The sequence below is a fragment of the Penicillium diatomitis genome (genome assembly GCF_028827545.1).
Source record: "Penicillium diatomitis strain IBT 30728 chromosome Unknown utg000011l_segment0_segment0, whole genome shotgun sequence".
Lineage (NCBI taxonomy): Eukaryota > Fungi > Ascomycota > Eurotiomycetes > Eurotiales > Aspergillaceae > Penicillium > Penicillium diatomitis.
This window is the reverse complement of record NW_026623183.1, coordinates 353,628-374,996: the sequence shown is the minus strand read 5'-3', so window position 1 is coordinate 374,996 and position 21,369 is coordinate 353,628. Positions and strand designations below refer to the sequence as shown.

At 52.4% G+C, this 21,369-nt stretch overlaps 4 protein-coding genes across 4 annotated transcripts; 3 read left to right on the top strand and 1 right to left on the bottom strand.

Moving 5' to 3' along the window:
* Positions 1-1,457: 1,457 nt before the first annotated feature.
* On the top strand, positions 1,458-3,759 carry N7539_007816 (putative sucrose transporter; the record flags this gene model as incomplete). The annotated part of the gene is made up of 8 exons (XM_056937417.1): positions 1,458-1,506; positions 1,557-1,715; positions 1,810-2,054; positions 2,132-2,198; positions 2,255-2,326; positions 2,406-2,595; positions 2,670-2,785; positions 2,855-3,759. The coding sequence occupies 8 exons, from the start codon at positions 1,458-1,460 to the stop codon at positions 3,757-3,759; spliced, it is 1,803 nt and encodes a 600-aa protein (XP_056787282.1).
* Positions 3,760-5,654: 1,895 nt separating this feature from the next.
* N7539_007815 (ThiJ/PfpI family protein) lies at positions 5,655-6,623 on the top strand (the record flags this gene model as incomplete). Its single annotated transcript, XM_056937416.1, has 3 exons — positions 5,655-5,732; positions 5,829-6,066; positions 6,190-6,623. The coding sequence occupies 3 exons, from the start codon at positions 5,655-5,657 to the stop codon at positions 6,621-6,623; spliced, it is 750 nt and encodes a 249-aa protein (XP_056787281.1).
* Positions 6,624-10,972: 4,349 nt separating this feature from the next.
* N7539_007814 (DUF1708 domain-containing protein) lies at positions 10,973-14,555 on the bottom strand (the record flags this gene model as incomplete). The annotated part of the gene is made up of 5 exons (XM_056937415.1): positions 10,973-13,460; positions 13,529-13,757; positions 13,893-13,986; positions 14,069-14,226; positions 14,363-14,555. The coding sequence occupies 5 exons, from the start codon at positions 14,553-14,555 to the stop codon at positions 10,973-10,975; spliced, it is 3,162 nt and encodes a 1,053-aa protein (XP_056787280.1).
* A 3,672-nt stretch (positions 14,556-18,227) lies between these two features.
* rlmA (SRF-type transcription factor RlmA) lies at positions 18,228-20,252 on the top strand (the record flags this gene model as incomplete). Its single annotated transcript, XM_056937414.1, has 4 exons — positions 18,228-18,283; positions 18,366-18,522; positions 18,599-19,432; positions 19,473-20,252. 4 exons carry the CDS (start codon positions 18,228-18,230, stop codon positions 20,250-20,252), a joined length of 1,827 nt encoding a protein of 608 aa, XP_056787279.1.
* Positions 20,253-21,369: the final 1,117 nt, after the last annotated feature.

Below are 21,369 nucleotides of genomic sequence, written 5' to 3'. Positions count from 1 at the left end.
AGTGCGAGCCATTGATACATAGCAAGTATACTCTGATGGTACTATCGGCTGGAACATGCAGAATATAGTAGATAGTAGATTCGCCTTATTCCTTAAATCTTGCTGAAATTTCGAGGGACCTCTGCGATGATCATTAAGAAAATCCCATATTGCTAATGCACGAAATCTTGGCCAAACTGGGCGTAATTCGTAAAAGCGCCACAGGTGGCGCGTCATTAGTTTTTAGTACGTACAACAACTCTTGCCCACACTGTTGCTCTCTCAGCATGCGATGCAAATATGTAGGTACATCTGGGTAGTTGGTCTCCAGCGTTCAATTCGTTCTTGAGACGACACCCGTCAGCATGATACTGGTCAGCTGACGAACCCCGTGTTCATCATGATTTCATGATGATCATCAAGGGTTCGGCAATGTCATCGATTTTCTCGACCTTTACATCGACTCTGTAGTTTGTACCATCTCGCAATAGGGCCTTCTCGGCTTGCAGTCTTTTGTTTCTCCAAAGACTTACATTCTGTGAAAGCGAGATCTGAAGATTGGACAAACGTGCGATGCATTTAGATAGTATGGTAGAAGGGAGCGCTTTTGTTTGGGTTATATTTCTTATCTCGTGTGACGTCGCAATCGTGTGGAACTGGAGATACTCGGTCTTTTCGAGATGGGGATTTTAATACTAATGGGAGTCCTCTCCGACCTATAGAAGAAAGCTTTAAATTGTCAGGTGCAGATGAATCCTAGTGGAGTTTACTCGACTAAAGTCAAGCCCGGACACGCATGCATTGAAAATGTCCACGACCACCGGGTAAGCTCAGCTCAGCGTCCACGTCCAATTCCCCGATTTACCCCTGGCTGGACCCGAGCGGGTCCCAACTCAAAGTAGGCCGCGTGCGACAAGTGCGGCCCGGGGGCCCGCATGAATGCGGCGTCCAGACCAAGCCTCTTTTTCTTTTTTTCTGCTTCTTTCTCTTCTCACCTTGACACTTCGTTTCTCTTCTAATTCGACTCGAAGATACATCTACCTATTGCGCCTCGTTGCTTTTACATCGAGTAAGAACGTGCCTTAGCGCTCCGGTCCGAGTGTCATCATACGATCATCCCTGCGAGCGCAATCACCTTAGCTTCTTCGCGGACCAGTACACACGAAGCGCAACCGGTCGAATTCAATTGTACCTCGGCCAGTCGACGCACCACGGTATACTACGACTTGCGACACCTCTCACGACTGTCAGGAAGGAACATCTCATAAAGGGCGTCGCGCGTCAATTGTCCACCTTGAGTACTGCGCTCACCATCCCGCTTTCACGAATCCTGTCGACCGTATCGCAATTGTGCCTCGGGCAACTGTTTACACGAATAGCCGCGCACGCTTTGTTTCGCCTATAACCCATACCGTTCAAGAAGGAGAGGAAAGAGCGAGGGGAGAGCACATGAACGTCACTACCTGTGACTTTTAGTCATGCCGCAGGCAGCGCGATGGGCGGGCACGCCGTCGATCAAGGGACGCAGTGAGTCCACGCGCATGGCACTTTTGACGTTCAGTCTGGTGGGATTACAGTGCGTATCGCCCTGGGGGAGCAGCACGTCAACAGGAACTTCGTGGGCTGGGACGAGGAGAAGGACATGCGGAAGGAGGAGAGAAAGACAGGGAAAAGGACCCAGTCACTAACTTTTCACATCTTTGAGAACAGGTTCACATGGGGTACAGAAATGACATGTAGGTGATTGCCTGCTAAAGTTTCCGAGTCTCTTCCTTATTGAACTGGAAATCAGAGGAGAGGATACTGATTGCCAACGGCTCTTGTCAATAGATTGCACACCATATCTTTTACAACTTGGCTTGACAAAATCGAAAACCTCCTTGGTTTGGATCGCGGGGCCCTTGTCTGGCTTGATCATTCAGCCTTTAATCGGTGTGATTGCGGATCGATCACGGTCAAAATGGGGGCGACGGAGGCCCTTTATGGTCTTTGGATCGTTCGTTGTGGCAGCGTGTCTGATCGTTTTGGGATGGACATCCGAAATCGTGGGGACATTTGTGGCAGACCCTGAAAAGGTGGGTCCCGAATCCCATTTCTCTGGAGTCTGATATGCATTGCAAGTATGTGCTGAGACTCATTGGACTGTATGCAGGCCAAAAAGGTCACCATTGCCTTGGCCGTGTCTAGTATCTATGCGGTTGACTTTTCGATCAATGTTGGTAAGTGGAAGAAGGTAGAGGCTGATCGTTTTGGCTCGAACTAAACCTTGTCTTAGTTCAAGCTTGCTGTCGCAGTCTGATTGTGGACACATTACCGATTCCCTTGCAGCAGGCTGGCTCTGCATGGGGTAAGTCTTGACGATCATACACAGTGATCTGTAGTGCCAAATGTTGCTGTAAAGCATACTAATTGTGTATCGAACATAGCTGGTAGAATGTGCGCCATCGGTCAATTAATCAGCTATGTGATTGGGTCAATCGACACAGTCAGTATCTTTGGAAGTCTGCTGGGCGACACCCAATTCAAACAGATGACGGTGATTGCGGCGATGTCTTTGATCTTTGCCGTTGCGGTGACTTCGTACTCTGTCAAAGAGCGGGTTCTGATCTCCGCGAGGTGAGTGACCTGCCGATGCGCGAGGGATTCGAAGATAAGCCACCCGGAACATCGACACTGACTCGTCATCACAGAGACTCCGATGGCAAAGGAGGTGCCGTTCAAGCTATCTCTCAGTTGTTCAAAACCACCATGGAACTTCCGCCACGCATTCAAGCTATCTGCTGGGCTCAGTTCTGGGCATGGATCGGTATGACATTCGAGTGGACATGCTTTGCAGCACGCAAAGACTCATTTGAGCTAATATCTCTCTGTACAGGATGGTTCCCTTTCCTGTTTTATAGCACAACCTGGGTGGGCGAGACCTACTTTCGCTACGAAGTGTCCAAAGATCAATTCGCCAAGACTACTGACATGCTTGGTGAAGTTGGCCGGGTCGGCAGTCTCTCCCTCACGGTCTTCTCATCGATCACATTCCTGAGTTCTGTGCTATTGCCATTCTGCATCCAATCCCCCGACACCAAGCGCACGCGATTTACTCCTCGTCCGCCCCCTGGCATCGCTACGATTCTCACAAAGTTCACCTCTGTCCGGCCAGATTTGCAAACCGCGTGGTTCATCTCGCAGATCATGTTCGCTGCGACCATGGTCTTTGCCCCATTGGCGCACTCCCGGGCTTTCGCAACCTTTCTCGTTGCCCTCTGTGGCATTCCCTGGGCTATCAGCGGCTGGGCTCCCTTTGCCTTTATGGGGGTGGAGATCAACAAATTGACCATGAACAGTCCCGGCCCAGCTTCACCAGGTATGGCTGCCCAAGCCACACGCTCCGGTGTGACCATGATCACGTCCGCTGGCCTTCGCAATCCCGCCGCGGACACGGAACTAGAAGTCCTTCGCTTGAACCACCGCGACATGGACAGCGACACGGACGAAGAAGATCAAGTCTCAAACATTCCTTCCACGGGCGAACTTGCCGGTATCTACCTGGGGGTGTTGAATGTGTATACCACGCTCCCGCAATTCGTGGGGACCTTTATCAGCTGGATTGTCTTCAGCCTGCTTGAGCCGGGGGCGTCCCCGACCAAGGACGGAGATGCTTCGGATACGCAGTGGATGAATCTGGATCGTGATAAACCCAATGCGATTTCCATTTGTTTGTTCATCGGAGCGATCAGTGCTCTCGTTGCCGCGGAGGCGACTCGACGATTACGATATGTTGCATGACAACGCGGGACCTTTGTGAGTTGAAAAGATGGAGCAGCTCTAGGGAGTGTGTTGCAGCTGTGCATCGTTTGGTGGCCTGCTATCTGGAAGTCCTTGAGATGGGGACCACGTGGAGCCGATGAAGCGTGCGGACTATCTCTCGCTCTCTCGTCTCACTGTATATGGACCGGGGAACGTGCGGACTGCGGGACCCCTACTCATCCCGGAATTGAGACTTTCACTCGATGACCCGGTCATGTCACTGTCGTCGTCGTCTCCGACTGCATATAGACTTAACGACCTTGTACTTTAATGGTAATAATATCTACTGATGATGATTATGAATTTGTCACGTGTTCACACTGTGTTGACGTCTCGAATGGGTGTTTGATCTGACATTGCCTGTCGATTCTTGAGTACAGACTTTGACATTCATTGTTATCACGATAGGGCCTTCCTTTCTCGTGATAAACGCACCAGATCTAGACCTAGTCCTAGCCCGCAGAACAGTTCCACCATAGTTACATAGCTCAAGTACTGAATAGAAAGAGGCTTGCACCCTGTGTTCAATACATCTTGTACTCTCTAGATTCTACCCTCTCCTTTCTAGAACCAGCTATGTCGGTACCTAAGTTAGGTGGGTAGTACGACGATTACCTCTCTAGGAAGTGACCGAAGCTACCTAGGCGCAGTTGGGATCCCAGTTCCCACATGGACGTGTCCGGCGCACAGTTACACACCGCTCCGTCAACCCTCAAAATCACCTAAGCAAAATCGGCAGCGGGAGCAATCTTCATCCCACTCGGAGACTTTGCAAGGTGGTCTCGGGCAAACAGTCCCGATGTGAAAGCCAGGGCTTGCTAAGCAGTGGGGCGTTTAGACTTAAGAAGAGGGCCCTCGGTGCGGAATTCCATTCTTGGGCGGTTTTTTAGGGGGTGGGCGGGTTTCGGGTCAAAGTGGGGCCGGCGAGTTTTTAGGTCGGGTGGAGGGCTTTTAGGGTTACGCTATGACGACATTGATGATGGCATGCGGGTGGGACGGGACTTTGAGCGGAGATCGTTTTGCTACTATACAGTATACACTTGTACAGCTTACATGAGTCAGTAAGTTACTAAGTACTACTTAGTAAGTAGTAGTTGAGTACCCTATTACAGTGGTAGAGTAGACCGTATATGCTGCTCTTCATTGTTGCAGGGATTGGAGGTACCACTGCCACTTTCGAAAATAAAACGTTGCAAGTTTATTTCCTTTTTCTTTTTTTGGATGGACCACATGTCAGCACTTTCTATGGACGTCATGGCAGGAGTACCGAGTCTCCCGAGTCTACCGACTACCGAGCTCTACCACTCGAGTGCGATATCACCATGCTTATTGCGCGTACGAGGAAGCTCTGGAAGCTGTAGCTTCACATTCGAGGGACTTCAGAACACGCCTCTGCTCGTATGTATGGACAATCCAAACACCTTGGAACGCGATTCCTCTTGAGTCATCAAAGTACTGCAGCACTCAGCACTCAGCACTGTACCTACTAGGGTACTCAGTACTCACGAGTCACTACCTAACTCAATAGGTAGTAAATGCAACGAACCGAAATGGATCCCTCATGGAATGTCTCCATTAACGAATGTCTCATTGGTGAAACCTCCAGAAGCTTGGTCGGCTGATTTATCCGCGCGCATCCACCGTTGGCGATGGAGAAGCGGATTGAAAAGAGAACTTGATGACCCCCCCCACCATGCAACCTTGGTGGCTGTTCTGGATCGCAGTCAATGGCTCCCTTTAAATAGAATCTCTCCCCCGCCATCATCACTCCTTTCCATCATTAAATTTTCCAACTATCGCTTCTTGCACAACCACTCAAACCTATTCAATCTCCTGACCACTTCTCACACTTGATATTATACCTATCCTTCATCATGTCTCCCAAGGTCCTCGTCGTTCTCACCTCGGCCAACGAGATCCCCAAGCTCCAGAAGCCCACTGGCTGGTACTTGGTAAGTCCATCTCTCAGAGGATGACCTCACTGATTCCCTATTCCATCAATGGGCTCTCTCTTTCGGCATCATTCTCACCTCTGTTTCTCCCTGCAGCCTGAGTTCGCCCACCCATGGGAAGTCCTCCATGAGAAGGTCTCGTTGACCATCGCCTCCCCCAAGGGTGGCGAGGCCCCTCTGGATCCTTCCTCCGTCGAGATGTTCAAGTCCGACGAGACGTCCACCAAGTTCCTCGCCGAGCAAAAGGCCCTCTGGACCAAGACCGAGAAGTTGTCCGACGTTCTTGCTCGCGCTGATGAGTTTGACGCTATCTTCTACGTCGGCGGTCACGGACGTAAGTATACCACGCAACTTTGATTTTTTTTTCCCTCTGTTCCCCCTCGTCTCTTTCTTTCCCCATTTCCCTACTTTCTATCAGGTGGGAAAATAAAGACAAGTATCAAGTGCAAACAAATAGCTAACATGCGCCTCCTTTCCCCCTTTGGCTCCGAATCACCAGCCATGTTCGACCTCACCACAGACTCCACCTCTCTCTCCTTGATCCAGACCTTTGCCGTCGCCAAGAAGCCCGTGGCCGCCGTCTGCCACGGTCCCTGCGTCTTCCTCAACGCCACCGCTCCCTCCGGCGTGCCCCTGATCTCCGGCGCCACCGTCACCGGCTTCTCCAACACCGAAGAGGACCAGGCGCAGCTCTCGGATGCCATGCCCTTCATGCTGGAGACCGAGCTGCAGAAGGTGTCGGGTGGCGGCTACGTCAAGGCCGACGAGCCGTGGGGCGAGAAGGTCGTTATCTCCAAGACGGCCGGTATCGGTGGTCCGTTGATTACGGGCCAGAACCCTGCCAGTGCAACTGGAGTTGGTAAGGCTTTGTTGCAGGTTTTGGGTCTGTAAGGGAAGGGGGTGAGAGAATTGAAACATGAGAGTTGTGTCGTGGATTCGCCCCCTTTTTGCAGTTTGTCTGAGTTGTTTTGATGTCAGACGTCGGGTCGGGGCTTATGCCCTCCATCATTTGTCTATGAGTTTTACGAGATTGCAAGCTTAAAAATAACGTTAATATCATATGGCCTTTTGCGGCAAAGACTATGTCTTTTCGATCCAAGTCAAGTCCAATTGTCGTCTATCTAGGTGCTACTACAAATTGGAAAGGAGTACACTTGTGGTACCTCTCCGTCCTCACAAATCCCCGCGATTTGTCGCCATCGGGCTTTCTTGAAAACCCCAGTTGGCCTGAAGCCTGAAGCCTGAAGCCTGAAGCCTGAAGCCTGGTGGAGCCGACAAAGTTCACCACCCGAAAAGCACGCTACGGCCACCAACCTCTCCAGTAATAGCCCCATTGGTAGTTCCCATCTTTCCAGGTACACATAGTCTGACTTTCTTCCTCTGTTTTGCATCTTCTCCTACACAAGAATCTCGCAGGAACGTGAGCCAGCAACGTTCGCGAATAAGCTCGTCAATAGTCCGGAATCACACAAGCTCTCTGTTATAAGCCGAGAGTGTTGGTGATTTTCGAGTTTTATACCGGCAATGTGCTGTTCCAGGGCTGAGAAGCGGTCCTCCCAGCCTTGGTGGTATCGCGCCCCAATCGTCGTGGGCCATGACCTGTAGACGCTTGACCACTCGAACCGTGGCCGATTGGGACTTTCGAGCGAGATCTTCTCGTAACTCGAACAAGAAAAAACTTTTGCTTCGTCGAGTTTCAATACGAGTCGCAGACGATAGGGATCCCGGCTCAAATCCTGGCTTGACGCACGGTGTAGACTAGGTATCCTGTATCAAATCGTGGCCTGGAACCTGACTTGAGTACGGGTGTGACTGGTTCGAATGATGATTTGAAAGGTCTGCGGACCTGCCTCGGATTCTGACCTGGCCAGTAACTTCAACAGCCGCTTGACTCGTCGTCTGGATTCTGGCGCGGATCCGGGCGTTGCAAGGCGAGAAAGCCTTCTTACCCGGTTGGGGCAACAAGAGAAACCTACTCAACTTTAACCACTCGCCTAAGTTACCTCATAGGACAACTTATTGTGTCTCGTCAGAGACACAACCACAACAATAGTTTAGGCTAGCTTCTTGATAAGGACAAGTGAATAAGTTAAGATAACACTAGACCAGTCTGTCTTCCGTATTCTCAGCAGCTCAGAGTGAGGAATTGCAACGCACGTCGCTGCTCAAGAAGTATTGTACGAGACCAACTTCAGTCTTGCTCGCGAGCTCGACAATCTCCTTCCCACTATCAAAGGGGAAGAGCCCGGCCACGGGACCCGAGTACATTGCCGCCATGAACCGAGCCTTTGGTCAATTTGGATACCATCGCACAGCCTCTGATCTTGTCGATGGGTTCTCGACAAGCGGCAAGGGCTTTTTGATCAGCAACGCATGGCCGAGATGGTTCGTGCCAAACTGAAGCTCGTAGCCGTCTTTCGTGAGACCCAAAGAACTTGAAAGACGATAAGTTCTCTATATCCGACTCTCATACCGGGTTACAATAGAACCCGAACCCGGGTTTAACTTGGGATAAGACTTATCCTCTCCTTTACCCCTTACCTCCGGGTCACGTTCCCTGGGAGTCAGGTGATATGGCTGATCCGGTACTCAGGTTCTGCTACGGAAAAAGCGCTGGAAGGAGGAAACATGGTTCATTCTGAATAAGCTACGGTTGGAAGATACAAGTTGTGGATGGTGGTCACGAGACCTTGCCTAATTGGGATAGAGATAGGGGCTTGCCCTGTTACCAGGCAGGTGCCCCTGACAGGTTCCCAGTTCTCACTCCATCCACCTGGAACCGAACCCGGTGTCGATCGACGATGAGTAGTAAATCACTGTTATTATACAGCGTGGTCCCGCGCTGTGCTCGTGGCTATGCACGACGATTCGGCTCTGACTTGGCCTGTGGCTCGGACAGTGACTTGAATCGCCGGCTGAGTCCCGACTCGCATTCGGGCCGGAGTCGTTTGAATAGTGGTTTGAATCACAGCCTGGCTTCGGTGTTGCACTCTGGCGGCAATTATGGTGCGAGTGTTGAGATCGATATCGAGTGGAGGAATGGTTGAGTTGAAGAGTGAGTTGAAGAGTGAGTTGAAGAGTGAGTTGAAGAGTGAGTTGAAGAGTGAGTTGAAGAGTGAGTTGAAGAGTGAGTTGAAGAGTGAGTATTGCAGAATGGGTGATTGAGTGAACTGTATACGGTGAGTGCTGTGGATTGAAGCTGGAAATTGAAATAAAGCTGACTTGTAGCAGAGCCGAGGCAATGCTGAACCAGTGTTCAACCTGATCTGTGGGTGAGCAGAAGCGTGAGCTAAGAGTCAAATTGATGAACTATATAGGACGCAATTTCGATTTTCGCTAATGGATCGAAAAACCCTCATGGGTTGAATGCCAGCTTGGAAAATGGTGGAATCACTGGTGAGAATAGCTACCACACTGACCGAACACTAGACGGACTCGGAATCGACGATACTCACGGACCCTCGATCCGTTAAGTACAGCTTTGAAAAGACGAATATCTCTCAGTATCAACGCACGACCTTCAAGACTCGACACTTTCACCCGCTTTTGGGCATGGCCAACTGATACCGCGCAGTTCTGATGCACTGGCATGGAGACGAACGCTTCGTCTTTGCTGTGCGCGCTTACAGACGGAAGAAGCCCCCAGTTACGGATTCCCGGGGAGGGCTGGAAATGACCAGAATTTTATGCAGGTCAACCAAATATCCAAGCTACTACGATGTCCGGACCAATATGTGAACTAGTTCCGTGTTGATTAGGAAATTGAGATCCAACGAGTGGTCTGAATGTAAGATCGGCATGTCTATCGTTTACTGGGCTGAGAAAGGTCTTCATTCCAGTCGTCACTTCAATCCTCCACCGATTCTATCTTTACGCCAATCTGCACTCACTCCTGACTTCAGTCTTCGCTTAGCCTTCGCCTCCCGTCAACATTCTCTCCCATCCAGTCTTTAACATTGAACACGGTCCTTGATAAAATCTCCATGTCAGCCTTTAGGCCCGGACACCGAAACTGGCACACCACGATACATGGAAGTCACCCTGTCGATCATCATCCTGACTATCATTGAGACAACCGCCCAACATCCCTCCCCCATCCTTCACACGAGGGTCCAAACGTCCATTCACGCCAGAACTAGGACCAGAGCCATAGTCCAACTTGCGTTCCAAGCCTGGATCCAGACTAGGATCCAAGCCGAAGACCAGGCCGCGATGTCAGGGCACCTGCCTCTAAGGGATCGGAGTGTAGGAAGGGATGGCTGATGCCTACTCGCGCTTTCAGACCGTCTAGTCTTTGGTATTACGCTGCTATGCAAGCTGGATTTTGGTCCACGTCTTCCTCATCCCAGTATTACATTAATGTGCGTGCAGCACCGTCCGAGGACATGGCTTCAGGCCCAGAAATAGTAGTAAGAGTATCGAAAGAACCAAAAAGTGCCACCAATGTATATTAAATCACAGATTGGAACCCAAAGAAGAAAATCAGAAGTAGCGAAGAGGGGAATAGAGCAAACAACAAGGGACACGGACAGAATAGTCAATTGTAAATACATTGCCATAGGAGGAATCCACACAAGTGAGTACGAGGTATGACTCAACAGGTGGGATATCGCGGGAAACCAGAGGAAATGACCTCGCCGGGACTAGTTTGAACCTCGACGGGTAGGGCAAGAAATTGGGACACGAGAGGAATCAGCGCAAGCCCGCTTGAATGTACACACAAAGATGTACATGCCCACTTTACGCGGGTCGAGGCCAAAGTGGTGTGAATATATTCGAAGCATCGGGCCCTTTTCAAGGTGTCAAACGGCGAGAAGAAGGATAGTGACTTGAAGCGAGAAAATAGGGGAAAAGCAAGGGCCGAAAAGGGGAATCCGTTATTTCGTATCGCGGCATCATGACGCTGTGATCCGTCAGACCTGTAGCCAATTCCGACACAGATGAACAAGGGGAAACGGCAACACTAGTTTGTGGTCATATGATCCTCGGTCTCGGACCATCAATCACAACGTTGCCAAAGTTGACAGCATTGGCCAGCATATCTACAGGCCGGCATGCTGAAATCGACGAACGGTGGTGGTGAAATCAATTAAAATGGTTGCGCAGAAACGAACGAAGCATCCATTAAACAAATGCAATGCTTTGGTCAGATGTGCATGAAAGTTGACAGTGAAAAAGTGGGAAAGTGGTGAAAGAGGAGTCGATAAAGGAGTTGAGGAAAGAAACGAGGAAAAGGTGGTTTAGCGAGCAGCTTCCATGTTGCCCGTCAGTTCAGCAACCCGAGCCTTAATACGAGCAACACGCGACTCAATAGTCTCTTCACCACTGGTATCGCCTTCATCGGTGCGCTCAGAATGGCTAGTTCGCACTTCGGGTTCTTCAACGGGGGCGCTTGCTGCCTCACGGCGTTCAGCTGCATTCCGCCGAATTTGTGCCCAGCGATCCTCTGTGCTCGTGAAACGACTAGGCGAAGCCTCGTTGATCGCAGTGTGCTTCTCCGCCACACCACTGTCATGGACACTAGTAGGAGTCTGAGGAAGGTCCTTTTGCCCGTGATATGCGTCCACGAGCTCATCTTCTGGAACAAAGGCGGGCTGCTCAGTTAGAGGGCCTTGGTCGAATTTGGAAAACTCTTGAGCGGCGGCGGCGGCCTCACTGGTGCCTACTCGGGAAAGAGCATCGGCTTCGATGGCGCGGCGAGTCTTGGGAGGGCTACCGCTGCCTGGAATCGAGTGAGAGGGTAGTTCTTCTCGGGTAGGCTCAGGTGTCGCTCGAGGGGTAGGAATGGCTTGCGTGGGAGGCTCGGGTTCAGACGCAGGAGCAGCGGGGGTAGGGGCAGGCCCACTTGAGACCGAGGGAGCCGGAGTGTCGTTTACCGGCTTCTTTTTGATAACACCAGGCCTGGGAGAAGACTTGCGCACGTTCTGAGACTCCTTGGCCTTGGCCTCCAACGCGGCACGGGCCGCGGCCACCGCAGAGTTCCCCTTGGAACCGTTGATGGGCTTCAACTCTGTCTGTGGCTGCTGTTCGATCTTCTTCTTGTTGCCAAACATGCCCTTGAAACCGGCGTTTCCAGTCTTCTTTTTGGTCTTTTTGCTTGCATCATCGAGTGACTCTTTAGGCTGAGACTCAGCCGGATCCTCAAAGACAACGGTCTTGACACTGTCATTCTTGCCTTCCTTGAGTATCTCACGAGGTGTCTCCTGCTGTACGGGCTCTGGAGCAGGCGACGGCAGGGCTGGTGGCACTGCTGCACTTGCGTCCTTGGGAGGGGGCGGAGGTGGTCCGGTCTTTGTTGTGCTACGAATCGTAGGGGAAACGGGGGAAACAGGCGAGACAGGTGGCTGTTCACTATCAACGCCATTTGAATGAGCTTCAATGCCATTAGCAACAGAGCCTGTTCCTGCCCGATTATCATTAAGATAGGCCGCTCGAACTGCGTTTTTGTCATAGTTGCTTGCCCACTTAAGGGCTGACGAGGCCTCATTCACAATCGCAGGTTGCAGTGTCATTACCGAGTTAGTCTTGGTTGACCGCGTATCGTCGCCTGCATTCATGGGCGACCGCCTCGCTTCCGCTTCTTGCTCGCGATGTTTTCTTTGAAGAGCGGCGGCTGCAGCCTGAATCCTCTTGTGCTGATCAGGCCCAATGCTCGACTTGCTCTGAGGGGCCTGGTTGTTGGGCCGCTTGTATGAGTCCTCAATGGACGAAACCTTCTTCGCGGTGGACTTGCTCCGGCTCAGCTTACCGCCAGGTCGCCGACTGCCGAAACTAAAGAAGCGCTTCTTCTCCACCAGGTGGGCACCGGCCTCGGGCTCAGGAGCGGCGCCCTTGACCTGCTCCTCCAGGACTAGCCACTTGGTGTCACGAATGCGAGTCTCGATGAGTGCGCATCGACCAAACACGGCCTTCCGAGCGCTGGGCTCGTCAGCAGAAAGACTGCTGATCCAGACCCACCAGAAAGAATCATCCAAGTCGAGACTGTTGATGCTGGCTAGTTCCGCAGGTTCGAGCGGATCATCGGCGCTCATAGTTCGTCGGTGGGACTGGGAGCTCTGGCCCCGGGGAGCCACAATTGGAGGCAGAATCTTATCGGGTGGCAGGAGGAGGGGGCCAACTCGGTCTTTCAGATTTTCATCGGCGAAGCCCGAAGACATAAAGTCCGCCCATGATGGTGTGGTTGGACGACCGAGATCGCCATTCTGTGAGTGGGGAGCGGTTCTGATTCCACCAAAAGTTTCGGGCTTCGACATGGATGGTCGAGTCGGGGTCTCTTCCTCGTCGGACTCGATGGACCCGCCGAAGCCGATATCTTGGAACCGGGACCACGAAGCGTCGCGCAAACTCGTCGACTGTTTGATGCTAGACACGCTCGATTCATTGGCGGAGGAGATACATCTTAGCACACGCAGACATTCATCAGTCAAAGCTTTGACAGGGTCATCGAAATTGGCAAACTCCTGCAGATGCCAATGCTCGTCACGGTACTCAAAGTTCTTTGCCCGGCGGAGGAGAGCGAAAGGTGTGGGCGAGACGGTGTCGACAATCATCACGACCTTTGTCGTGGTCACTTGAAGAAGAGTGGGCGTCTCAGGAGGGTACTCGGTCGCCTCGACTAATGTCTGCAGGGACAGCGGCAGAGATGAGATCCCCGTCATGCCTCGTGTCGCATCCGCAGCGAGAGAACGAAGGTAAGCGAAGAACAAGTGGCTCGTTGCATCCGCGGCACTATAATCATCGGTCAGTGATTGTTCCAACTTCCGCAATATCGTCCCATGAAAAGGAGTCAGTCGTACGCCGCCCAGTTTCTGTAAGAAGCTTCGAACCCCTTGCCCGTATCGGTGTGTTCGAAGGCCCACCATCCTGCGTAACGAGAAAGTTTGCGGCCTCCCAGGCCATTCGACTTGCCGTGCGCGGCGATGGAGGCCAACAGATCGAAAAAGTCGAAGATGATTTTGGTGCGGGCATCGGAATCGACACTGATGGGGATAAAGGTGGCGAAAGCATCGCGCGCAAAGTCCGAATCTGGTAGACAAAGCTCAGCTTTGGGCCAATTCTCATTGGGGGTAACAAAAAGCAGTGAGAGTGTTTGGATAGTGAAAGCCAAAACCTAGCTCCAACATGTCGTCTCCGCTGTAAGAGTCAGGATGTCTGTCATACCTTGTTCGCCCACCTTGAACAACTCATATGCGTCCCATGTGACCACACCTCCGGCGAGTCGACTCCAACACCATTTCAGTACGCTGCACAGAACCTATTTGCGCGTCCAGTCTGTCAACCATTGGTCTCACGAGGTCGTCCCTTACCGGCACGATTCTATGTAGGAACCCTCTTACCATTGGCTCCGTGAGCCGCAATTCCTGCATCAACTCATCTCCACTGACGGGGGCACCCTTGTCGAAGCTCTGGTTGAAGTAGTTTCGCACGAACGTACGGGCAGCGCTGGGATCGGAACTCGGACGGAACGGTAGAAGGAGAAAGGGGGTATCGAGTGCTAAAGAAATGCCACGAGCGATTAGCTTCGATCCAAGGGATACGCGGGGTTGACCGTTGCCGCGCTTGTTCCATTCCTCCGCTCCGCGCACGCTGGCTGCCACATGGCCGAGGGACATGGGCAATCACCGACATACCTCGAGCTTTGATTTCTTGCGCACAGCCTCGCACCAGATCCTGTACTTCTTCAGGAGCGACCTCTGTTCGTGCCCAAGCATCGGTCCATTTTGGTCGGGCGGGGAGTGAATTAGCCGCGGCCGCGGGTTTCGCTTGTTTATTGGCGCCGTTGGCGTCTTTGCTGCGAAAGACTCGCGAGAAGAAGGCCGGCATGATGAGAGGGAGCAGTGAATCGGGCGCGGCCGCTCAATCGTGGCACACTCCACTACTCAGTCGTACTCTCCGAGGGAGGGTCAGAATCGAGACTGCGCTTCAACGGTCTCTGCGAGACGCTTAAGCGGGTGGGCGAATTGTCCAGCGAGCGCGGTTTTGTGTACTTTTTTTTTTCTCCTTTGGACTATCGATAGGAGCTACACCACGCCGAGCCGTTAGCGATACAGATCTTCTTCCACAAGGAGAATGCATCCAGACATGAGCTGTAGCAAGGAGCAAGCCGGAAGAACAGCCACGGATACTGACAGGAGAGAGAAAAAGGAAAAAGTCCGGTCGAACAGGAGGTGTAGAATAAAAAAAACAGAAGACAGCCGGAGGAAAAAAGCAGTCCGTCTGGCCGGGATGTCCTGCAGGCCCCGGGGCCAAGTGCAGACTACGAGTTGACGGGGATCGTCTTGGTGAGGAATCAATCGCCTGTGCTCGGACGCAGATCGATTATTGCTCTTCTCTGCAGGAGAATGCCAGGTCAGGAGCAGCTCCCGACGAACGAGTCCTCGGGTTCTGTGGTCGCAAACACGAATATAGAATGTCGAAACACCGGAGTCACTCGTGAAGAGAGAGACAACAAAGCGGGAGGTAGCAATGTATGCTCGAGATGGAAAGGGAAAGAAAAAGTGGTGAGTAGGTCGCGATGCGCCCCAGGAGAGTCGTGGTGAGTCTAGTGACTCGCCAAGTCACTCCCACGTCCCCCGTCCAGACCGAGTGTCGATGGAATCCACCGGGTTCGGCTTGTTCCAGGCCAGGTTCAGGGGTAAAAACCTGTGCTCGACCCTATCACCAGGATCCCCGACGGCATGAATTTCCAAGAGGCTACGAGCCGAAACCTTCTTGACTAACCGGAAACGAAAGTGAAACAACGAGCGGTGCCCGTGGTTCAGCGTGAGTTGAGTGCCCCGTCTGGTGTCACCAAGTACCTGATCAATGCTACTGCTATAAGTGTGAAGCAAACAGTGTTTACTGTTTACTGAACTATACAGTTGGACCATACGGCAACTGCGTTACAAAGTCGGTAGAAGTGGTAGAGTGGTCACTTGCAATACTGGATGAAACTCTTGATCGTTGACGCGACTTTCCAACAGCCGGTGGGATTTGGAGGGCCTGTGCGGGCCTGTGCCGGTGGACGAAGGACGATGGATGATGGACGATGGCGATCCTCATCATATCGCAGTTGGGCCCACTGAAGAAGGTCTTGTTTCCTATCCCCGTTGGGTGCATTGATGGGGGCCACGGTATCTGCCACACCACAATGCCAGATGTCAACGGGTCCAATCCGAAAGGCTGAGACTACTGACGATGTGACAGACACCAGATCATTGATATGAGACTGACCTACTGAGGAATCATCGGCAATGAGAGGTCAGGAGCAGGTCCAAGCATGGTTTGAATGTACAAATAGCAGATAAGGTAGCAAGCAGATGCGCCTAACCCTACGTCAAGCTTCGGAGATGGAAGATTCTGTACGCTTGGGCGGACATCCATCTAGGTGGGAAGGGAGTCTGGAATTCACGATCACTATAACCGTAATATGTAGATCTTCTACAGTGATCTTTCATCTCTTGTCCATCTCCGCCTTTGTGTGGTTGTGGACTCGAACACTGTCACTCAGTACTTGGTCGCGTCCCTGACTCTCCATTCTGCCGACTCGGTCCTCTGTCATCGGGCTACTTCAAGGGTTGGAAATACAGCCCGACCACCTCACATCAGCCGAGTTCAAACTCCAAACCCATGCAGAGGTGACCAGTCGACCACGTCACGGCCAATCAGTGAGCGGAAACGACACGTACACTGATGCTCCGAGTGCGTTGGATGAGCTAGTGTCAAGCTAGCGTCCGACCGGGATCATCGTTAGGTAGGCATAAGGTACCTCCCGACGTACTAACGACGTACTACACAATTGAAGGTAAAGAAGGTCATGGATGATACATCGTCATGTCTCTGCAATGGTCATGTGCAGAAAGAGTCAGTCATCGCAACCTTGATACAGGCTTCATTCCACCACTGAACGTTGTATAACTGTATAGTCTGATACATTAAGCTAAGGTCCTTCAGGGACCCATCATCCCCAAGAGCCCCGCTACAATCTAATTAAGCATATTCCATGGAGGATCCAGGGGTGTCGGCGCGAGACACAGACATTGACGGGAGTCAAGAAGGTCGCCCCATCGCGACGATTCATTCGACGCGCACAGATTTGGGTGGTCACGCTTGAAAGATCTCTGATGGACTTTATAGTCAACTGTACTGGGCTACGAAGCCAGAAATCGGGCCACTATTCCTGTACATACCAAGCCATTAGGCTCATCAGTACAAGTCCTCAAGGTGACGAGCAACGCTTCGGGCTCCCTGTAGGGTTGGCAATCTCCGTGAGCTCTCGCCCGTTCAGCCTACTTGTTTTGCGACCATTGATGTATCAGCGACATGATTCCAAACCGCCGTGGAGACCTTCATGACAAGCTGCCGAAAAGGCACCGTCCTGTATCATGATGCACTGGTACATCGGGATCTGAGGACTTGGTCTCGACAGTCAATGTTGATGCAGTTACCGCCCACCTAGTCAGTCTCGACCTTGCATAGAGATAGCACTAGGGCCTACGGGTCAACATTAGCCCGAGGAGGCTCAATCTAGGCCGATAGTAGTAGTCACGACTCACTAGAGCATGAAAATACTTAGTCCCCTTGTGGTCAGTGTTTCCGAATTTCGAGCTGGTCGGTTCTATATACTCTCAACATGAATGACATAGCAAGTGTGCTCTCTTCGTAGGTGGTGAGTGGGAAGTAGAATGTGCCGAGTCAATTCTCATGATCAGAGGAAGGAAGGCCACGGTCACGAACAGGGTCGGTGACGAAGTCTCCCCTCCGAGTTTCTCCTGCTTCCTTCTTGGCATGTTTGCATTGCAAGCTACGATCAAACTGCCATACGAACCGACATCCATTCGCCGCAATGCGCCGACCAAAGCCTCCGGGTGTTCATCACACGATGTGACTGCACCGTGGCTGAAAGTCGCGTGTGACGGGATGTGCCGAACCAGCGGGTGGGTATTAATAGCCTGTGAAACCTCAGGCATCCGATGATGACCTAATCCGATGTCCGCCCGTCGGCCGTTCTTCAACTTCCCCTCAAAGGGAACGTGATTCTATCTTTAGAATCAACCTTTTTCTGCATCGTCAATCAGCCCCTCCGTCTCTATAGACTCCACGATTAGGTGCCGCGGCTTTGTGGCCCCATCAAATCTAGCACCTCTTCGGCCAACTCGGTCTCCCATAGAAGTGTCTATACCATCGCGAACTGATCAGCGACAACCAGATTAATCTTATCTGCGAAGCTTGTCAGATTTCTCCTCTACGGGGTCGCCACGGCCACTCTGCGGACCCTCCCCCGTGCGGCACGAGCAACACCTAGTAAACCAGTTCTGCCATTCATATTTCCGCGTCGTATATCTGTGCGCATAGGAAGACATCCTTATTGAGATCTTGATACACAAGATCTCGCAGCCTCGACTACCCCGGTAGCTGTGAGACACGCGTCTCAGAGGAGGCAAGACAATCCCATCCCCGGGACCTCGGGGTTGACATCACCTCGCGCGTGCCCGTTGCGCGAAGCTCTTGCCGATCATGGGTCGGAGGAAGATTGAGATCAAAGCAATCAAGGATGATCGAAATCGTTCAGTGTAAGATTTGACGCAGTCCCTGTTGGGGACACTTGCAACCTTGGAGGGGCTGAAAATTGCAGCGCTGACTGTACCACCACAGGACCTTTCTCAAGCGAAAGGGCGGATTATTCAAGAAGGCCCATGAGTTGGCCGTTCTTTGCTCTGTTGATGTCGCGGTGATTATATTTGGCCAGAACAAGAAGCTGTACGAGTATTCTTCATGTGACATGCAAGAAACACTCGGTCGCTATCAATACGTAAGACTGTCTTTAACTGTGTCGTCGCAACCAAAAGCACATGGATCCCCCTGACTTTCAATCTTTCTGTCTTCAGTTTGGCCCACCCCATGAGCACAAAGGACCCGATGACTTCTCTGGCAAGCGCGAAGGTGACGACGACGATGAGGATGAGACGACTCCGGCCCCCGAAGAGATGCAGGTCCAGCAGCCTCACGCCGCAGTCGCAGTCGCAGTCGCGTCGCACCTGCAACAACCAGGTTTCCAGCATATCAATCACGCTCCATCTGCTTCTCCGCCGATCGTACATAACGGCCTCCCGGTGATTCGAAATGGCACCCCTCAGTCGCAAGCCTCCCGTCCCACATCCAGAAACCACGTACGTCGCGTCAGCTCCAATCTCGGGCCCCAGGGCCATGCAACGCCAACACCACCACCGCCAACGGTCCAGAATGGATATTACATGGCAAATCCGTCCATATACAATCCCAATGTGCATGGGCCAGTCAACCAGGCCCGGCCTGCACAGTACGCGCAATATGGCCAACCGCCCAATGCTCCTCCTGCAAACCCGTCGCAGATGCATCCACAACACCCTCATGGTCCACCCGTTCACCACCCACATGCACCCCACCATTTTCAGCATGTCCACATGGTGGTGCAGCAGCAGATGGGTATGCCACCTGCGTCGCATGCGCCAGTGCAGCAAATTCCTCCACAGCCTTATATCTCGGAGCCAAATAGAGGGTCGCTGCCCCCGGCATTTGCACCGGAGCCCCAGTCGGAACGAACCGTCCCCGTGGTTGAGACTGCCCAGGATGCCTCTGTCAACACAGTCAAAAGCGAGAGTAGCCAGTCACCGCCTCAGCCAAGACCATTGTCCAAGTCACAGTCCCGCAGTATATTCACTCCCATCGACGATCGGGGTTCGGTTTTGGCGCGCCAGTTCGGGTTCTATGACTCCCCCTCAGGCCCATGGCAATCAAATGTTGAAGCCCCAGCTGCCCTCGGAGAGTGCACCAGATGACTTGCCCATTGCCACAATTTCTGCCCCGGAGCCGAAGCGCTCCCTCTCGAAGCCTGCCGCTGTCGATATCAAGGCCCCGTCCCGTACGAATAGTGGTGCACTGCCTTCGAAGAGACCGCAACTCAAAGTTCAGATTCCTAGCGAGCACTCCGATCATGGTAGTGCAACCGGCGAATCATCTTCCCGCGACTCTGCTGGGAATAAGACGGCGACTCCGGCCAAGGACAGTCACCCGGCAGGAGTGGTTCTCCCACCCCCGTCGCCGTCTGCCGGCGTCATCCTTAGTGCCGGCGCCCAAGGGCCCCCTAACCCCTTCGCCCGGCCACCCCCGCCTGGATCCACCGGCCAGGGCACTTTTGCGGGCAGTGGGACCAGCGGTGGAAATGGCAGCAGCAGCAGCAGCAGCAGCAACAATAACGCTAACAGCAACAACAACAACAACAACAACTCGAACCACATCGAAACACCCATATCTGCACTACCCAGTCGTTTTGTCTCCGACAACCTGCTCCCGTCACCGTCCAGCTTTTTCCCTGAATGGGGGTTTGGTCGCTCTGGCCCGGACTCAAATCTGCTGCCGAGCCCACTGACTTTTCCCACGCCCGCCATCCCGACGGGGCCGAGCTTTTCTCGAGAAGATGAGCAAGAGAAAAAGCGAAAGTCTCCGGATGGGGGTGGCTCTGCTGGCTCTGCCGACGGAGCGAACAAAAAGCCAAAGACATGATTTGAGTCTGAACCGGTGCTGCAATGATGAACATTGCATCGATTGTGATCCTCTTAACCCCGTCACGGACATCCTGGTTGATGATCCCCCGTCGTTTTTTTCTAGTTTTCGCCCATAAACTCTTTTCCCTTCTGTGTCCCCCGTGGTTTGTTGTCTTTGTGTTGGATCTCCTCGTTGAATTCCTGATCTTCAGCTCTCTATACCCGATTCCCCAGTTCCGTCGGATTGTTGGCATACTGTTTCCCTGCCATTCGCTTTTATTGGAGCCTCTTTCTCACTTTTCCGCACCCATCATCATCCCTTCTTTGCTACCTATTTCCTTGCAATCTTGACCGAATCCCGTCTAAAATCCAGTCGGAAATCCAGTCTGAGTATGGTTACCACCACCGAATGACTAGTTACCGTTGATCGTGGGTCTCTGGGCACTTTCCTTCTGACATTCTCCTTTGCGGTCTTCTCTACCGGTGTTGTTGGCCACCAGATTTTCGAAGTTGGGTGCCGGGGTGTTGGGGGCCTTGTGTATATACGCTCATCTCAATTGCAGTATTACCATTATATCAGCCTCCCTGTCCATGCACGTCATGGATGACAATATTCCATGAATGCTTTCGGCTACACCGAGGGGCTGACTTGAGACATGCGCAACTGCACTGAACACCGTGGACAGTAGTACTGTCCAGTGTCCACTGTCCAGTGTGTAATATTCCACGCTCAAAAGTACTGCAGGAGCATGCATCCTATCGCGCCCCATGTCGTCGGCTTATTTCTCGCAGCTGCAGGGTTGTGTCATTGCCGCAAAGCCAAATGGCAAGTGTGTTGAGCTGAAAGCCGGACCGTAGTCTGACCGTACCTCCCAAGTTAGTCGTGACTAGTGAACCGCTCTCACTGCTCCAACTCGGCGACTTGTGGGTTTCCCGAAATTCGTCAAATCGGCCGGTGGTTGCCGCATTGGGCGGAGGGGAAGTGGGGAATTGCCTCTGTAAGCGGGGAAGATGCAGGATCGAAGAGATCGAGAAGATGCCGGAACAATGGAGAGAGTGTGTGGACTGTGGACTGCAGTCAATCGAGAAAGAATAACATGCCACGGGCAGAGAGAGAGAGAGAGATGACAAAGGAA